General features: G+C 31.8%; 1 protein-coding gene across 3 annotated transcripts in view; it reads right to left on the reverse strand.

Annotated features, from left to right (window-relative positions):
• The window catches only part of LOC127715086 (Krueppel-like factor 12), a 56,269-nt gene that overhangs the window by 27,895 nt on the left and 12,494 nt on the right, over positions 1-15,880 (reverse strand). The window contains exon 1 of one of the 3 annotated variants that reach the window (XM_052221120.1): positions 9,324-9,430. The exons of the other annotated variants lie outside the window; for them this stretch is intronic. Within the exon in view, the coding sequence (XP_052077080.1) occupies positions 9,324-9,338 (15 nt within the window). The 5' untranslated portion in view covers positions 9,339-9,430. Of the gene's footprint in view, positions 1-9,323; positions 9,431-15,880 lie in introns of those variants that run through there. 3 annotated transcript variants of the gene reach the window in all.

The raw sequence follows: 15,880 nt of genomic DNA on the forward strand, positions 1-15,880 counted from the left end.
TTAATTCTGATAACCTTATTAATTATTAATCTCGCAAATTTGTCCATTGATCTACAATGACAATAATAAATACATGAAATTATTTCTAAATTTACAGTATGTTATTTGTTTAATCATGAACATAATGACCGAACAAAGAAAAACATTGTGCATGCTCAATATGATTTTAGAAGATGTGGGATCTACGTCAATGAGAAAGCAACCTAATGACAAAAAGCAGTCAATACAATAGTTCCCTAACAAATTATTGATAAAAAGTACAGAAAAACAAGAAGCAGATCAAAAGAATATAAAACACTAACATCAGACTGAGAAGACTAAACAAATTAGTTATATAACTTACAATTTCTGAAGTCTTAGCAACCATTTCATTCTCTCCAATATATATATAATATTTATCCTTTGTTGTTACTTGTGCAATGTTACAAACCATTATTTCATAAGTACAGATTAGTTTCCGCCTTAAGGCGTTTTCCAAATGGGTGTGTCCTGTTTATAATTTACATATAATCTTCTTATACAGGGTCAAACTTATAAACCCAAAACAGGACAACTTGCCACAGATTTATGTTAACGTTAAATTGTCATATTTTCCTTTAAGCTACAGAATTAAGTACAACATTATTCTAATAAAAGAAGATTATTTTTTGTATCAATGATAGTGACTTGTTTATTTATTTGTAAGTATTAGGTACATTATATGATGCCATTAAATGTAATGGGATATCCTGTATTTATTCTGCTTTAACATGAAATAAGGTTAAATTGCTGGAAGACCCCCTCCTAAATTATTGAAAGCTATCATTTTGCACCATGATATTAGGGTGTAAACTAGATTTACACCCATTTTGGCAAATGGAAAGAATTCCTTTTGAACCTGACGGAATAAGCATGGACATACATAAAGGGGGTTCAAAAGGAAGTCTTGTCTGGCTAACACCCTCATGGGTGTAGCTAATACATATTGGTTGTGTTATTGTGATAATAATGTTTAAATCGTGTTATATCATCAAGATGTTGCATATTTACAGTATTGTGTTATACATCCTTTCTAACAAGATTTTGCCTGTTTCCTGATCTGTTCTTTACTTTCAAATACTGTTTATTGTTTGATGCATTTATAATTCTGAGCTGTGTCTGATAGAAATAGACCTTATGCAAGTGGCAATTAAGTTACAAATACATGCATTACACTATGATTGATTGGGAAAATTTAGAAATAGTTCAAGCATTTGCATGCAATTTTCTCCATCACATATAGCATACTACATGTATTCACGCTTGATACAGGTCTAAATTTGGATTGTAATTAAATATTTGACACATAATAACAGAATAACTGAAGTAAAAGAACTTAGAATTGGTTAAATGATTTGAATTTATATTCAATTTTTTGCTTTTGTGCAATACACTTTGCTGTTGCGAATTGACCCCTCCTCCCCCACAAATAAAAAAAAATTCCCCCCCCCCCCCTTTTTTTTATGCTTTTGTGCAAAACACCATGCTGTTGCATATAGACCCCCTACTTTTTTTTTGCCAAAAAAATATAATATTTGAAGAATTTTTTATTTTTAATTTCTGAAATCTGAAATGAGAAATAATTGACCCCCACAATTTCTTTAAACCCCCCCCCCCCCCAAATTTTTTTTTCGCCACCCTCAATTCAACTTTCCAATGGAGAATGCAACCATAATTAACCATTTAAATTTACCATAGTGCTAACTTAATCTATTTTAATAATTAATTTAATAAAATTTAAAATATGGTGTCAAATCTTTCATATGGATTTTTTTGTAAAAAGAACTATGCAACATTTACAGATATTTTTACTAGTCTTCCTTTATAAATATGCATTTTTTATACATAATTTAAAAGTAGTGTAAGGGAGGTAATCAAAACATTGTGTTTGGATTACCTCCCTTACACTGCTTTCAAATTGTCTTAAGTAATTGTCCATTAACCATTTCTGTATACATAATTTAAAAGCAGTGCAAGGGAGTTAATTCAAATGATGTGTTTGAATTAACTCCCTTACACTGTTTTTAATTATGTTTTGTACTAAAGTTATTGTCCATTAACAAGGACACCCTTGTTTTTCCCCCTTTTTTGCCCCTAATTCCTAAACGGTTTGAGCCATAACCCCCCAAAGCAAATCCTAACCATCCCTTTGTGGTATGGAAACTTGTGGTATAATTCCAGAGAGATCCATACACCGTTCCACAAGTTATTGTCTGGAAACTAGAAAAATGCTTATTTGGGCCCCTTTTTGGCCCCTTATCCCTAAACTGTTAGGACCATAACCCCCAAAATCAATCCCAACCTTCCTTTTGTGGTTTTAAACCTTGTCTTTAAATTTCATAGATTTCTATATAATTATACTTAAGTTATTGTCGGGAACCAACTGTCTTCGGACGACAACGACGACGTGATACCAATATACGACCGCAAAAAATTAAATTTTTGTGGTCGTATAAAAACTAATAGGAATAAAGGAGAAGTGGTTATATGCCAATGAGACAACTACCCAACTATACAAAAAAAAACTTAAAGACATCATACCTCAGAAACAGACAAGTGTCTACACTCTAAATGGCCCAGAGTCTAGTTAGACAACATTAATAAATTAAAAAGACACCATCTGCCATCAACACCTGCTTTTTTACAGGACAAAACACATTAAGTTACAACTAAAGACAAGCATTGATTTAGTTAGTTTAAACTAGTTTTTCTAGTACCATAAACTTTTTTAATATCAATCATTGATGCATTAAGCAAAACATACATAGAAAAATATACAATCATGTACTATAAAATTAAGTTGAAAAATGCACCTAATAATATTGGTACGTAAGACCATAAGAAACAAAGGTTCAAGTCAAAGAATACTTAAATATACAGTTGTTACCAAGAATGCTAACAGTTACTGAAATAAGAAAATATGCTGTGCTTCACTTAATATCGGCTGCTGTACTTCCAAGTAGATTTCATACACCATGTCATTCAAAAATGAAGGAAGATACAATTTTATGCATTGCCTGAAGTAATTTTGTGTATAGAGTTTTCACTACTCATTTGTTATTAACTATAAATTAGTAAAATATATATCAGTTGCAATAATTTCACACCAATAGTATAATCATAACCTTTATCAGCATAGATATCAAAATCTGACCTTTGATGTAACGATAAGAGGTCATACTTATTTTAAAATATTTACAAAATTCTTTTAATTATTTTTGTACCTTAACTTTTCATGATTAGGGATTAGAGATTAAATGAAATAATCTTTAATAAATTTATCCCTCTGTGTGTACTTGATCATATTCAAAGTTTATGTTAGATATGTTCTGGTTGGAAGAAGTATAGACTGATAATTGGAGTATATATAGACTAATAATTGAAATGCAAATCGAGAAGTTTAAAAGATTGGTAAAAACAAATGGTTTTGTCAAAGCATGTGGTATAATTCCCTCTTAAATCTACAAAACTGTTCATTTATATGGATGATTCTAAATTCTGAGTGAAACCAGTTGAGGGTTAAAAGTCCCGACCATCAACATTAAACTGAGCCCCTGTCATGACAACTTTTATGTAAAAATAGTACCAAGTTACAACCGTCCAAACTGTACTAAATCTCATCATAGGATCTTTTGACTAGGTTTCAAAAACATTTTCTACTTTTAAGAAAAATTAATTATCATCTTAAAATAAGAAAGACAAAAAGACCATGATACTTTAATGCTTAAAGTTATCATAAATTTATCATAAATTAAGTAAAAATCTTTCATAAATGCCTTTTTAAAAAAGATCAAAATTGCATCTGAAAATGGTTGACTTCATTGAAAATAATTAGTCTATCAGTTATAATACTTTGGAAGAAATACAGTTTACTAAATAGAAAAAAAACAATTCATTTTTGTCAGTAAATGTTGCTCAAAATGAAATACAAATTTACCTTTTCAGAATACATGCATGATTTTCCGTGATCTCCAGATTCAGTTTTCACATCTCATAGTATTAACACCTTCACAAATTCTGTGAAGTTTTTGAATTCTCTACATAATATACTGTTTTTATTTAAATAAAATAGTTCAAGTTTAAAATGTCAAATACTGTTTTCAAGAATTGGTAAATAAACACAGATAATGTAGTCTGTTAATTGAACTGAGCTTAGTTACTATGAAAACAGTACCAGCAGGTTGGAATGTACTTGCATTCAGCTATATGTCATCTTATTAAAATAGGTCCCGGTATTTTTAGCAGAAGGACTGAGAACTGCGAAAGAGGACTGATAGATATGAAGTCAGAAAGTAGGAATATGGCAGACACAAGTGGAAGCAAGGAAGATTTAAAATTGGAATAACTGACCACTCTGTCCATCCACAATGTAACAAAACATTATCATTTAATTCCTAGATACATGCTTTAAACTTATAAAAACAATTTTCAAAAAAAGCAAATGCTTCAGACTTTACAATCAATAGGTATACAACACATGCAAAATATATAATATATAGTCAGTTATTTTAAAATAAATAGAAATTGGCTATTAATTTATTCTCCAATAATAAATAAATATATTAATTAAAAACAAAATAAATAGGGATTGGTCATTAAACCTCCAACAATATAAATCAATATACTTTTGACAAGCTTTAACTAATTCACCACAATATTCTAACATACCCCTGGATTGAAATAATATGGAAAGTTCCATCCTAACTTTCCTTCTCTGTGATATCCATTCTGTAAATCAATTTCCCTGAATGACATGGCCATTATTCTTAAAACTTGACTAAATGATCCACACCTTCATTTAGTCAAAATAAAAAACCTTTACCCCACCTTTCCCATAAAAGTTTATACTATGCAGATCATACGATGATTTGACAGATGGAATAACGCCCCTCCCCTAGACATACAGGAGTCAAAGGTTGGCGATACTAGTCTTAAGCTAGCATCATCTGATAACAAATTAATCATGTATAATTAAGCGATGATGGACTGCGATACTTGTGTATCATAATAACAGCAGATTCCTAGCGGTGGTTCAAATGACAATGTTTACATTAAAAGTGTTGGGTGACTGTCCTCCATGTTAATGGTACTAGGCGAAGAGAGAATCCCTGACGCATGTCTCCAACAGGTAAAAGATGAAAGTATTTCTACTGATTGTTATCTATAGCCAACACCTTCCTATGTTTATACGAGTAATCAAATAAAGATTTCTTCTTCCGTGGACCAAACCCTATCAGTTTCCGATTTTATATTACAATTAAGCTAAAAATAAATACCAAAATACAGATGAAGATAATCCTCTTGTTTGCCAAAAGTTTATATGCGGCTAATTATGGAGTTGTAAATACTGTACAATAACAAGGTCAACAATCAGCTGACTTCGAAACACATTATCCAATACTCCAATAGTGGAACAGAAACTTATATATTTTTTTTCCTAGCTGTTTAATAAACTTTCATTTATTAATGCTAAATTTATGTACAACTTTTATGGACCAAGGACAATTTAGAGTGGGACAGATTGAATTGACTATGTTGAATACTGTACATCATACCCTCTAGATGTCTTTTGGTTATTTTTGATGTTTTATTTGCTGTCTCATTGCTGGTATACCCTTAATTTTTCTTTCTTAAACTTTCTTGTATCAATGCTAAATTCACGTACAACTTTTATGGACTAAGGACAATTAGAGCGGGACAGATTGAATAAACACCTGTCTGGATGTTGCCCTCTTAGAGGTCTTTTGGTAAATTTTGTCTTTTTATTTGTAGTTTCATTGATGTATACCCACTTTTCCTTTATTAAACTTATATCAATGCTAAATTTATGTACAGGGACAATTTAGAGCCTGACAGATTGTGTAGACACTAGTCTATTGTTGAAGTCTGTACGTTGCCCTCTATATATCTTTTGGTTATTTTTGTCATTTCATTTGGTGTCTCATTAATGTATAATCTATAATTTTCCTTTTTTAAACTCCTTATATCAATGGTAAATTCATGTACAACTTTTATGGACTAGGGACAATTTAGAGCAGGACAGATTGAATCGACACCTGTCTATTGTTGAAGTCTGCATGTTGCCCTCTTAGAGGTCTTTTGGTGTTTTTGTCGTTTTTTATGTGTCTCACTGATGTATACCCCACATCTATTATAAACTGTCTTATATCAAAGATTAATTTATTTACAATTTGTATAGACTAGGAACGATTTAAAGCAGACAAATTGTAAAGACACCTGTCTAATATTGAAGACTAAACATCATGCCCTCTAAATGTCTTTTGGTTATTTTTGTATTTTATTTGCGCTGTGTCATTGATGTGTATACCCTATATCTCCTTTAAACTTTCTTATATCAATGTACATTTATTTACAACTTTTACAGACTAGGGAGGCTTTTAAGAACCAGACAAGTGTCTATTGTTGAAGTTGCCCTCTGGATGTCTTTTGGTTATTTTTGAAGTTTCATTTCCTGTCTTATTGATGTATTCCCCACATCTCCTTTTATAAACTTTCTTATATCAATGCTACATTTATTTACTATTTGTATAGACTAGGAATGATTTAAAGCAGACAAATTGTAAAGACACCTGTCTTAATGTTGAAGACTGTTCATCATGCCTGCTAGATGTCTTTTGGTTATTTTTGTATTTTATTTGCTGCCTCATTGATGTATTATACCCTCAGTATATCTCCCTTTTAAACTTTTGTATATCAAGGCTAAATTTATTTACAACTTTTACAGACTAGTTACACTTTAGAGCCAGACAAATTGAATAGACACCTGCCTGTATATTGTTGAAGTTGCCCTCTAAAGGTCTTTTGGTTATTTTTGCGGTTTTATTTTCCGTCTCATTGATGTATATGCCACATCTCCTTTTATTCATGCAACATCAAAAATGTATTTTCACAACTAGGACAAAGAAAGTACATAACAAAAAACGAATGTACTTTTGGCTGACAAAAACATCATCATTTCAGCTTTTAATGTCACTGATCTTTATTTTTTTTCAACTTCAGTTGATGATCCCTATACTTTAAAATATAACTTATGGAAAGAAAAATTTCCTTTCACAAGTACTGAAAACTTAATTGCACCGCAACAAACAAATACCTTCTGTCTAAATGAAATTTGATCATGCAATGTGCCAGCACTGGTACTTTGAACACTTGAGCACACTTGTAACTTCTTTTTATACAAGCTACTAAAACTACCGTTTCACACCACTTATAGTTAACCAACAATAAGAAAATCGTGCAATGTCCTTGTAATAAGTAAGTGCATGCACTTGCCATCATGTCCTACATTCTCGTTGAATGAAAGAATTACTTAATATTCTATATATGACAAATTTCATGGTGTTAAATTATTCGCTAAGTATCACCGATTTCTGGTAGTTTATTCATGGACAAATTTTAGTTTTCATTGAATGAAAGAATTACATTATACTTCTATATATGACAAATTTCATGGTGTTAAATTACTCTCTAAGTATCACTGATTTCTGATAGTTTATTGATGGAAAAATTTCAGTTGTTTCTGTCTGTGTATATCATTATGACAATCGATAAATACACAAATATATATACTTGAAAGCATCGTTGTTGATTATTTGAAAGACCAAAACTTGCTGTAGTCAGACTCAAATTAACAACTTGATATTTTCCCAAACTTCTCAACCAGAACTATAAAAAAATAATGAAAGGTGGTTTGATTGCCGATAAGAAAATTTCTATCATAGTCCAAATGATGTGGATGTAAGCAACTATAGGTCACTAGACGGCCTTCAAAAATGAGCAAAACACATTCTGTATAGTCAGACGGGGATGAACTTATTATCCTTACTTTACAAAATACCAATACATAAAAGTACTGCTTACATTTGTCCTATATCTGTTAAGATTGCACAATTCTAAATCTCCATAACTATTATGTCACCTTACTTTGAGGAGTATGCCAAAATTTTAAATCTTGAAATGAAGCAGATCTGCATTTTGTTTTTAACATGGATAACCCTGCACCTTTACTTATTTTTCAATTTGATGTTTATCAACTTCCTACTTCGAATATTAGTCATAAATATCTGATAGAAAGTAAATTGCATTACATGTATGTCATATAACTAATAAACCATATCTTGCTACAATGTATAATGGAGAAATTCTGATACGTTTTTTTTCAACTTTACTTGCAGGACAATTGATAATTTCAGTTTGCAGTTGTACTTTAATTAAAATCAACTGAACAAATCATGAACGGTAGCATGGACCCTTTAAAATCAAAATTGATTGATTTTTGCTAGCTTGCTTGCTTAACATCAACTACAAACCCCTCAGGCGGTTATTGGAAGAGTTCTCTAGCGTTCAGACGGACATGGCAACAGATTAATATATCCTGCAAAACCAAAAGGACACCCCCTTCTAGCACAGGCTTTCACAGCTTCACTAGCCAAGGGACACAATCCGGCCTGCTACTAATCACTAGTAACCTTTGGCTAGGGAAGATGAGGTTTTTAATTACTGCTGGATGGGAGAAGTAAATTTACCATTTCTTTACCCAAGTCAACTCATAAGGTTTATGAAATCAAGACCATTTCTACATGCATCTTAATAGCAGGAAACCATGTACCTAGCAGTTTTTTCGTTAAATCATTTTAAAAAGTTAATCTATAAAACAAGAACCAATACCTGGTATTTTAGCATAATGCTGATGCTATCTTGTGAACAACCATACTTTTTGTATTACATATAATCACATCCATTTTTGTGAGCTAGGTTTTCCTGAGGTGCAAAAACACATATGGTTCCCAAATTAAATTTAGCCATGTTTGATTTATTCAGTTGTAGATTCTGAAAATTATTGATATTTAAATTTCACATAAAAATCTTAAGTAATCTTAATATTCTGCAAAGAAGAGTTAATTTTATCCTAAGAAAATAGAGAAATATTTCATCCTTCTTCATAATGCAACTTTCTGACAATATGGAGAACCATCATGCTAATTTATACAGATTTGTGAATATTTGCTTTATTATGCTTTATTACATATATTAATATATATTAGTGTAACTAATTTCACAGTTAAATAATCAATTATTATGCAGTTTAAAACTTAATTTAAGATTTTCAAAAGTGGCAATGGTCCCTTCGATGTAAATGTAGTGAAAACTTAATTAGTTCTGTAATTGCTGACCAGCTTTAGAAAACAATGTTTGTAAGTTCAAAGCTATAACTAGTAACTGAACATATTAATTAAACCTTTTTGGTATTTTAAGATTTGTGTATTCTAAAAGTTTAAACCTACCTGCATAATTTCCATTTAACTACCCAACATACAAAGCATTTTACTAATAATCCAAATTAAAATTTACACTTCACAAAAAGATTTTAAGTTCCATATCAGAGTGTGTCAAATATTAATAATTATATATATATATAAATGTATTATCACCAGATAAAATGAAAACATTTTATACACATTAACTTCAGTGTATTTACGTTATTAAATATAATTACTGTGTGTTAGCCTCAAGACGTTAGGGTGTGGCCACTTGACATAAAACTGTTTATATAATCTGTACATACAAATCTATCACGACTTTATATATTGATGGCCGATAATAAGTTTTTGATGACAAAATATGATTACTTTTTATTGTACTTCTTTATTTCTTACAATTCTGTTTCCAGCAACACCCATTTCCTCAACAAAAGCAATTTTAGATAATAGCGCTTGAGATGATTTTTTTTCTTCAAATCTGTGCAGAAATAGGCTAACAAGTCATTTGACAACGAAGCAAGTATATTCTCCACTTGTACTCCCCAACATATCATACAATGAATACTCATTAGTTCCAAAATGGAATACAATTAAGAGTCTCAGGGTCATTAGGCCTAATTTTACATTTCTAATACATATCAAGATACAAGTACAATGTGCATGGCCAAAATAACAAATATTCAGTAAAGTTTGTATTTTTTTGCCATGGGAAACCACAAAATACTAGACAGTAATTCTGTCAAGTTTAATTTGTTCAATTTACTCAAACTCACTGTATTGGAAATAATTTTGTGTTAACAAATGTAACAATATGAAGACCATGTTTTACTATGGGAAAAACAAACAAAAATTGATCAATTTAAAAAATAAACATGCATGTACACTACAATACATGATTAATGATGGTACTTATGTAAGTTTCTTTCTATTCCTAGGAAAATTGGAGGGTATTTTTTGTTAATGAGCTAACCCATATTGTGTTCCTATATAATAAGTAGAAATGGTAATTTCTGCATTTTGCAAACCTGCATTACCTTTTTTCTTATTTAACGGAATAAAGGGAGAAGTGAAGTAAAACTGGGGAGGATAATACATGCTACTGTAAATTCAAAAATTATAGCAATGTTTTTATTAATACTTAAAATATAAGAGTATTAGATTCCCAATAACAGATAAACTGCTTCGCTGAGCACAGCTGGACATGCCCGCAGAGGTTCAACCCTGAACAGTTGGGGCAAAAATGGACACAATATTCAAGCTTGATACAGGTCTGAATTTGGATTGTATTAAATATTTGACACATTATAGGTTTCTGACACAGAATAAATGTAGTCAAAGAACTTGAAATTGGTTGTATGATTCGAATTTATATTCAATCGAAGATTTCTTGATGTTGTGCAATACACTGTGCTGTTGTGCAATACTTAGTAAATCTGTTTTCAGACTATATACAAAGAATTAGCAAAATAAATTGTGAGCCCCATTTTTTTTCTTTGGAAAATTGACAATTTCTTAAATCTTGAGGAAAAGAAATTGACCCCCCCAAAAATTTTTTTTAAACCCCCCTCCAAAAAAAATAATATTTGAAGAGAATTTTCTTTAGAGGAAAAAACTAGAAAAATGCTTGTTTTGGCCCCTTTTTTGCCCCTAATTCCTAAAGGGTTGGGACCATCACCCCAATAAACAATCCCAACCTTCCTTTTGTGGTATTGAACCTTTTGATTAAATTTCATAGAGATTTATACACTTAAACTAAAGTTATTGTCTGGAAACCAAATGTCTTCAGACGATGCTGACGATGACATACCAATATACGATTTTGCAGTCGTATGGTGATTTTTTTTCATAGAATTTTCGCAATCACATTAATCAGATTTTGCATTTTTGACAGTAGTCAAGGATTTGCAATAATATTAGCATTAATTTCTGAATTTACAGTAATCATAGAATAGCTAATCCTTTTGTAGAAAGTAAAAAAAAAATGGATAGTCAAATCAACTTGTAATTTGTTAAGATCTGAATGCTAGGAGGATACCTGTTGTTTACATAGGGACTATCTCTATCTATCATAACAAGCTTTAATCACCTCTCTCCATTAAAAGCTTTGTTTGTTTTCATGTCAAATGAAGATTTAACATAGAACTTGTGTCATCCAACATATGACACCCAAACTACACTAGCCCTCAAAAAGCTTTTCTGGTCACTAAACTGACTCAGCAAATTCAAGCACAATTTTTGCTTTCAATTCTTATGTAAACTTGCATGCTACTTCTTGTTAACAAGCAGGATTGACAAATATTCAAAACTTGCATGTAATTAAATGACAAAGTAAAGTCATAAAAATTAACTCTTCTTCCAACATAATAATTTTTTAAATGAGTAAAAAAAAATTTTATTTTACTATTTTACTTTTCAAAATAAGAACTCCTGAGATATGAAAAGAAATAAATACATTAAAAAATCTAAACTTTTAAAAGATGATGCTTTTACTTTCTGTAGAAAATCAAAGCACTGTAAGCGCTGTAGGCAGTTAACCAAAAACCAAGGCAAACGTAATTATGAAAACTGTGGCAATGTTGCTTCAATTTTTAAGATTTGAAAGAACAAACATTAAACATTCGTATATTTTACATTTATGTTCATTAAATGAATTGATTATTAAGGCAAATTAATTAATATTTCATCAAGGTTTTCAAAAGCAACTCATGATCATATATCAATGTAAATGACCCCCATCTTCACCCCCAAGTGCATGATGTTACTCCATACTAAGTTTGGAATAAAATGACAGGTGATTATAAAACAGTTGGTCAAACATTCTCGGGCTTTACACTGCTTGAAAGATTTATATGTTTTCTTTAAAATGAGCCATAAATGAAAATGATTATAGGCCCAGAAATAATTTAATAAACAATTAAAGTAAATTCAATAATCTAGACTCATTTTTTGGATCAAAATTTTTTTTTATAATAAACAAGAAATAATTGTAACAGGATGCCGTTACGAAGTCTCCCAAACAAAGCGCCCATAATTCGTCATTCCCATGGTCTCCTGACATTGGGCAAAGTCCAGTTCATATTGGTTTGGTCTAGTAAAGTAATATGCATATGTGACACCAAGGAGATTGACCCTGTATGTCATTCAAATCTTTTTGAAATGATGAACAGGAATAAATACGGTGTAGGTGTGGGTATCTCGACCGTTTACAAGTTCTCAAACAGGAGGGGGTGGGGTGACCCCAGGGACTCCCCCTATATTTCATTTGATTTGTTATATTGTCCCATACATGAATACATATGGTTTAGGGGTGGGGATCTCGACCATTTCCAAGTTCTCAAACAGGAGGGGGTGGGGTGACCCCAGGGACTCCCCCTATATTTCATTTGATTTGTTATGTTGTCCCATACATGAATACATATGGTTTAGGGGTCGGGATCTCGACCATTTCCAAGTTCTCAAACAGGAGGGGGTGGGGTGACCCCAGGGACTCCCCAAATATTTCATTTGATTTGTTATATTGTCCCATACATGAATATATATGGTTTAGGGATGGGGATCTTGACTGTTTACAAGTTCTCAAACAAGAGGGGGTGGGGTGTCCCCATGGACTCCCCCTATATTTCATTTGATTTGTTTTATTGTCCCATACATGAATATATATGGTTTAGGGGTGGGGATCTCGACCATTTCCAAGTTCTCAAACAGGAGGGGGTGGGGTGACCCGAGGAACTCCCCATATATTTCATTTGATTTGTTTTATTGTCCCATACATGAATATATATGGTTTAGGGGTGGGGATCTTGACTGTTTACAAGTTCTCAAACAGGAGGGGCGGGGGTGTCCCCAGGGACTCCTCCTATATTTCATTTGAATTGTTTTATTGTTCCATACATGAATGGATATGGTTTAGGGTTAGGGATCTCAACCATTTCCAAGTTCTCAAACAGGAGGGGTTGGGGTGACCCCAGGGACTCGCCATATATTTCATTTGATTTGTTATATTGTCCCATACATGAATATATATGGTTTAGGGGTGGGGATCTCGACCGTTTACAAGTTCTCAAAAAAGGAGGGGGTGGGGTGACCCCAGGGACTCACTCTATATTTCATTTTGGATTTGTTTTATTGTCCCATACATGAATATATATGGTTATGGGGTGGGGATCTTGACCATTTCCAAGTTCTCAAACAGGAGGGGCTGGGACGACACTGGGGACTCCCCCAAATTATTTTCATTTGATTTTTTTATTGTCCCATTCAAGTATATATATTGTTTAGGGGTGGGGATCGCGACGGTTTACAAGATAAAAGTACATTTTCAAATTGAAGGGGGTTGGGATGACCCCCAGGGACTCACCCTACATTTTGGTTGATTTTTTGTATTGTCCTGTTCTCATTACTGAAGACTGCATGTGTCTATCACCTACTGTTTTCGAGAAATAGTCATTTGAAAATTAAAAAAAATAAAATCCCATAGGGTTCTATAGTAAACCCCTCCCTTCTTCAGGCCCCTCCAAATACCCCTAAATAGACCCCAATGCACAAACAAAAGATTAATGGCTCCACTAGACATGTTAGTCTAATATTTTATGAAACCCTAAGTAAATCTGACAAACGGTCAAAGTTGTCTTCTTAGACGGGTTGACTGGATTCGGTCCGACTTGTCTCGGGGACGAGTTGTCCACATTACTTAAAACATCCCATCAACGTCGATTTCCGCATCTGTTTTCATGACCTCTTTTCATTCATAAAATAACAACAACCTTATTTGGCAAGATAAGTTAGAAATTACCACCCACTTATATAACTTTATTTCCTCTATCATAGAGATTTGTTGTACATGAACAATATTCCTGCGCATTTTGCCATTTGGGAAATATAAACGACTTGTAATTACCGATTTTCGGCGATGAAATATTTCATACAATTGTTCTTTGACATCGTAGCCAAAAGCACAGGGGATAATAAACTACGTACGGATTTCTATTGAGCACTACTTCCTATGTGCAACTTCAAAGGTTTTGGGTAGTTCGACGATCATTTAAGGTTTTTCTGGTCATATTTTTTGTATTCCAGAAATAAAAGTATTAAAAAAATGTCCAATTAGTTATAAATAACATAATAGTCAGCTAGATAGTAACAATGGCACGTATTTCAGCATTTATTGGGTAGAACACAAATCTAGGGTGCTCGCATAAGGCAGCTTAACTGCCTAATAACAATGATACAGACCCTTGGGTAGCAATAAACAGTTAGGAAAAAAATATTCAAATTTACTCTCATAAATTTTACAATCCCCTTTTCCTTGCTTTCTTGCAAATTAAGCTTACTGTTTGTGTCATATATGTGCATATGTATGTAATCAGTATCTTCCATAGATTTGATATCTAGTAGTTAAAATGGTAAAATATAATTTCTTTTTGGTGTATCCATGGCAACTATCTGCATTTATTTGCAATAAAATATTGCAAAAAGGGGGGAAAAGATGTCACATATTTCCCAAAAATTTGGCAAGAAGTAGAATTTCAATCCCTTGGAGTGTTACCTTTTCTGAAACTGTTTACATATATCTATCAGGAAATCAAATAAAAATCATATGTCTTTCATCTCATTTTTTGTAAAATTGTGTCAAAAACTTTGTGTAGAAAAAAGTGTTTGTAAACATTACATTAATTTCTGGACCTACGGCCGGTATATTTATGAAAATATGGACAGTCAAACAGAAAATAGCCTATAAAACATGAAAAAAATACTCTTGATGTTCTTATAAACTACCTTTGAAGGCTAAATTATTACTCAGCTGTCTAAAAATGAATTTTATTGCACAATAACTTTCATATTTGAAAACTCCACAGGGGCCAAAATGCGAAACCAAACTCCTAACTGTGTATTGCTACCTTGAGAAGGGCAAGAAAGAGTCAATTTGTTTTGAAGAGGAAAGAGTGTTTTTTTTTTATTTTGCCTAATCTAAATTCCATTACTGAAATAACATTTTCCCCCCATCAAATTAATAAGCCTGCAGATGTTTGTTTTACATAAACTTAATTTTTTTTAAATGGTTAAGATCTAGGCTTAAGAAAAGTTTGGTATTTTAATGTACAATCAATTCAAATGTGAGACTTCAATCCTTTCAAAAGTAAATATTTTCTGTAAATTTTTAATCAACTTAAAGGTCATACTGGGTTAATTAAATTATCCTAGAAGGTCAATTAATTTTGAATTCACATTCAATCTTCAACATGAAGGAAAAATTAATTCAAAGGCCTAAGTTCTTGCATCAGTAAATCAAACTTTGGCCTGTGAAACTTTCAGACTATTTTTTGAATAAACAAGACGACAGTCCAGAGATAAAACAAATCCTACCAGAATACTGTGGATTAACTTAATCATGGACTAGATTTATACTGGGAAACCAAGTTAGCTAGATTAAAAGATCATCATTCTTTGAAAGGTAGCATATATGTTTACTGTATAATATCAAATGGCTATCAAAATTTGTTTTGAATTATTGCATGTCCATATATACAATTTTATTTTACTGTTAGATTAGTGTGAAGTCCATGAAGTAAAGCAAATACTGG

This window comes from Mytilus californianus, unplaced genomic scaffold (genome assembly GCF_021869535.1).
Source record: "Mytilus californianus isolate M0D057914Y unplaced genomic scaffold, xbMytCali1.0.p SCAF_9, whole genome shotgun sequence".
Lineage (NCBI taxonomy): Eukaryota > Metazoa > Mollusca > Bivalvia > Mytilida > Mytilidae > Mytilus > Mytilus californianus.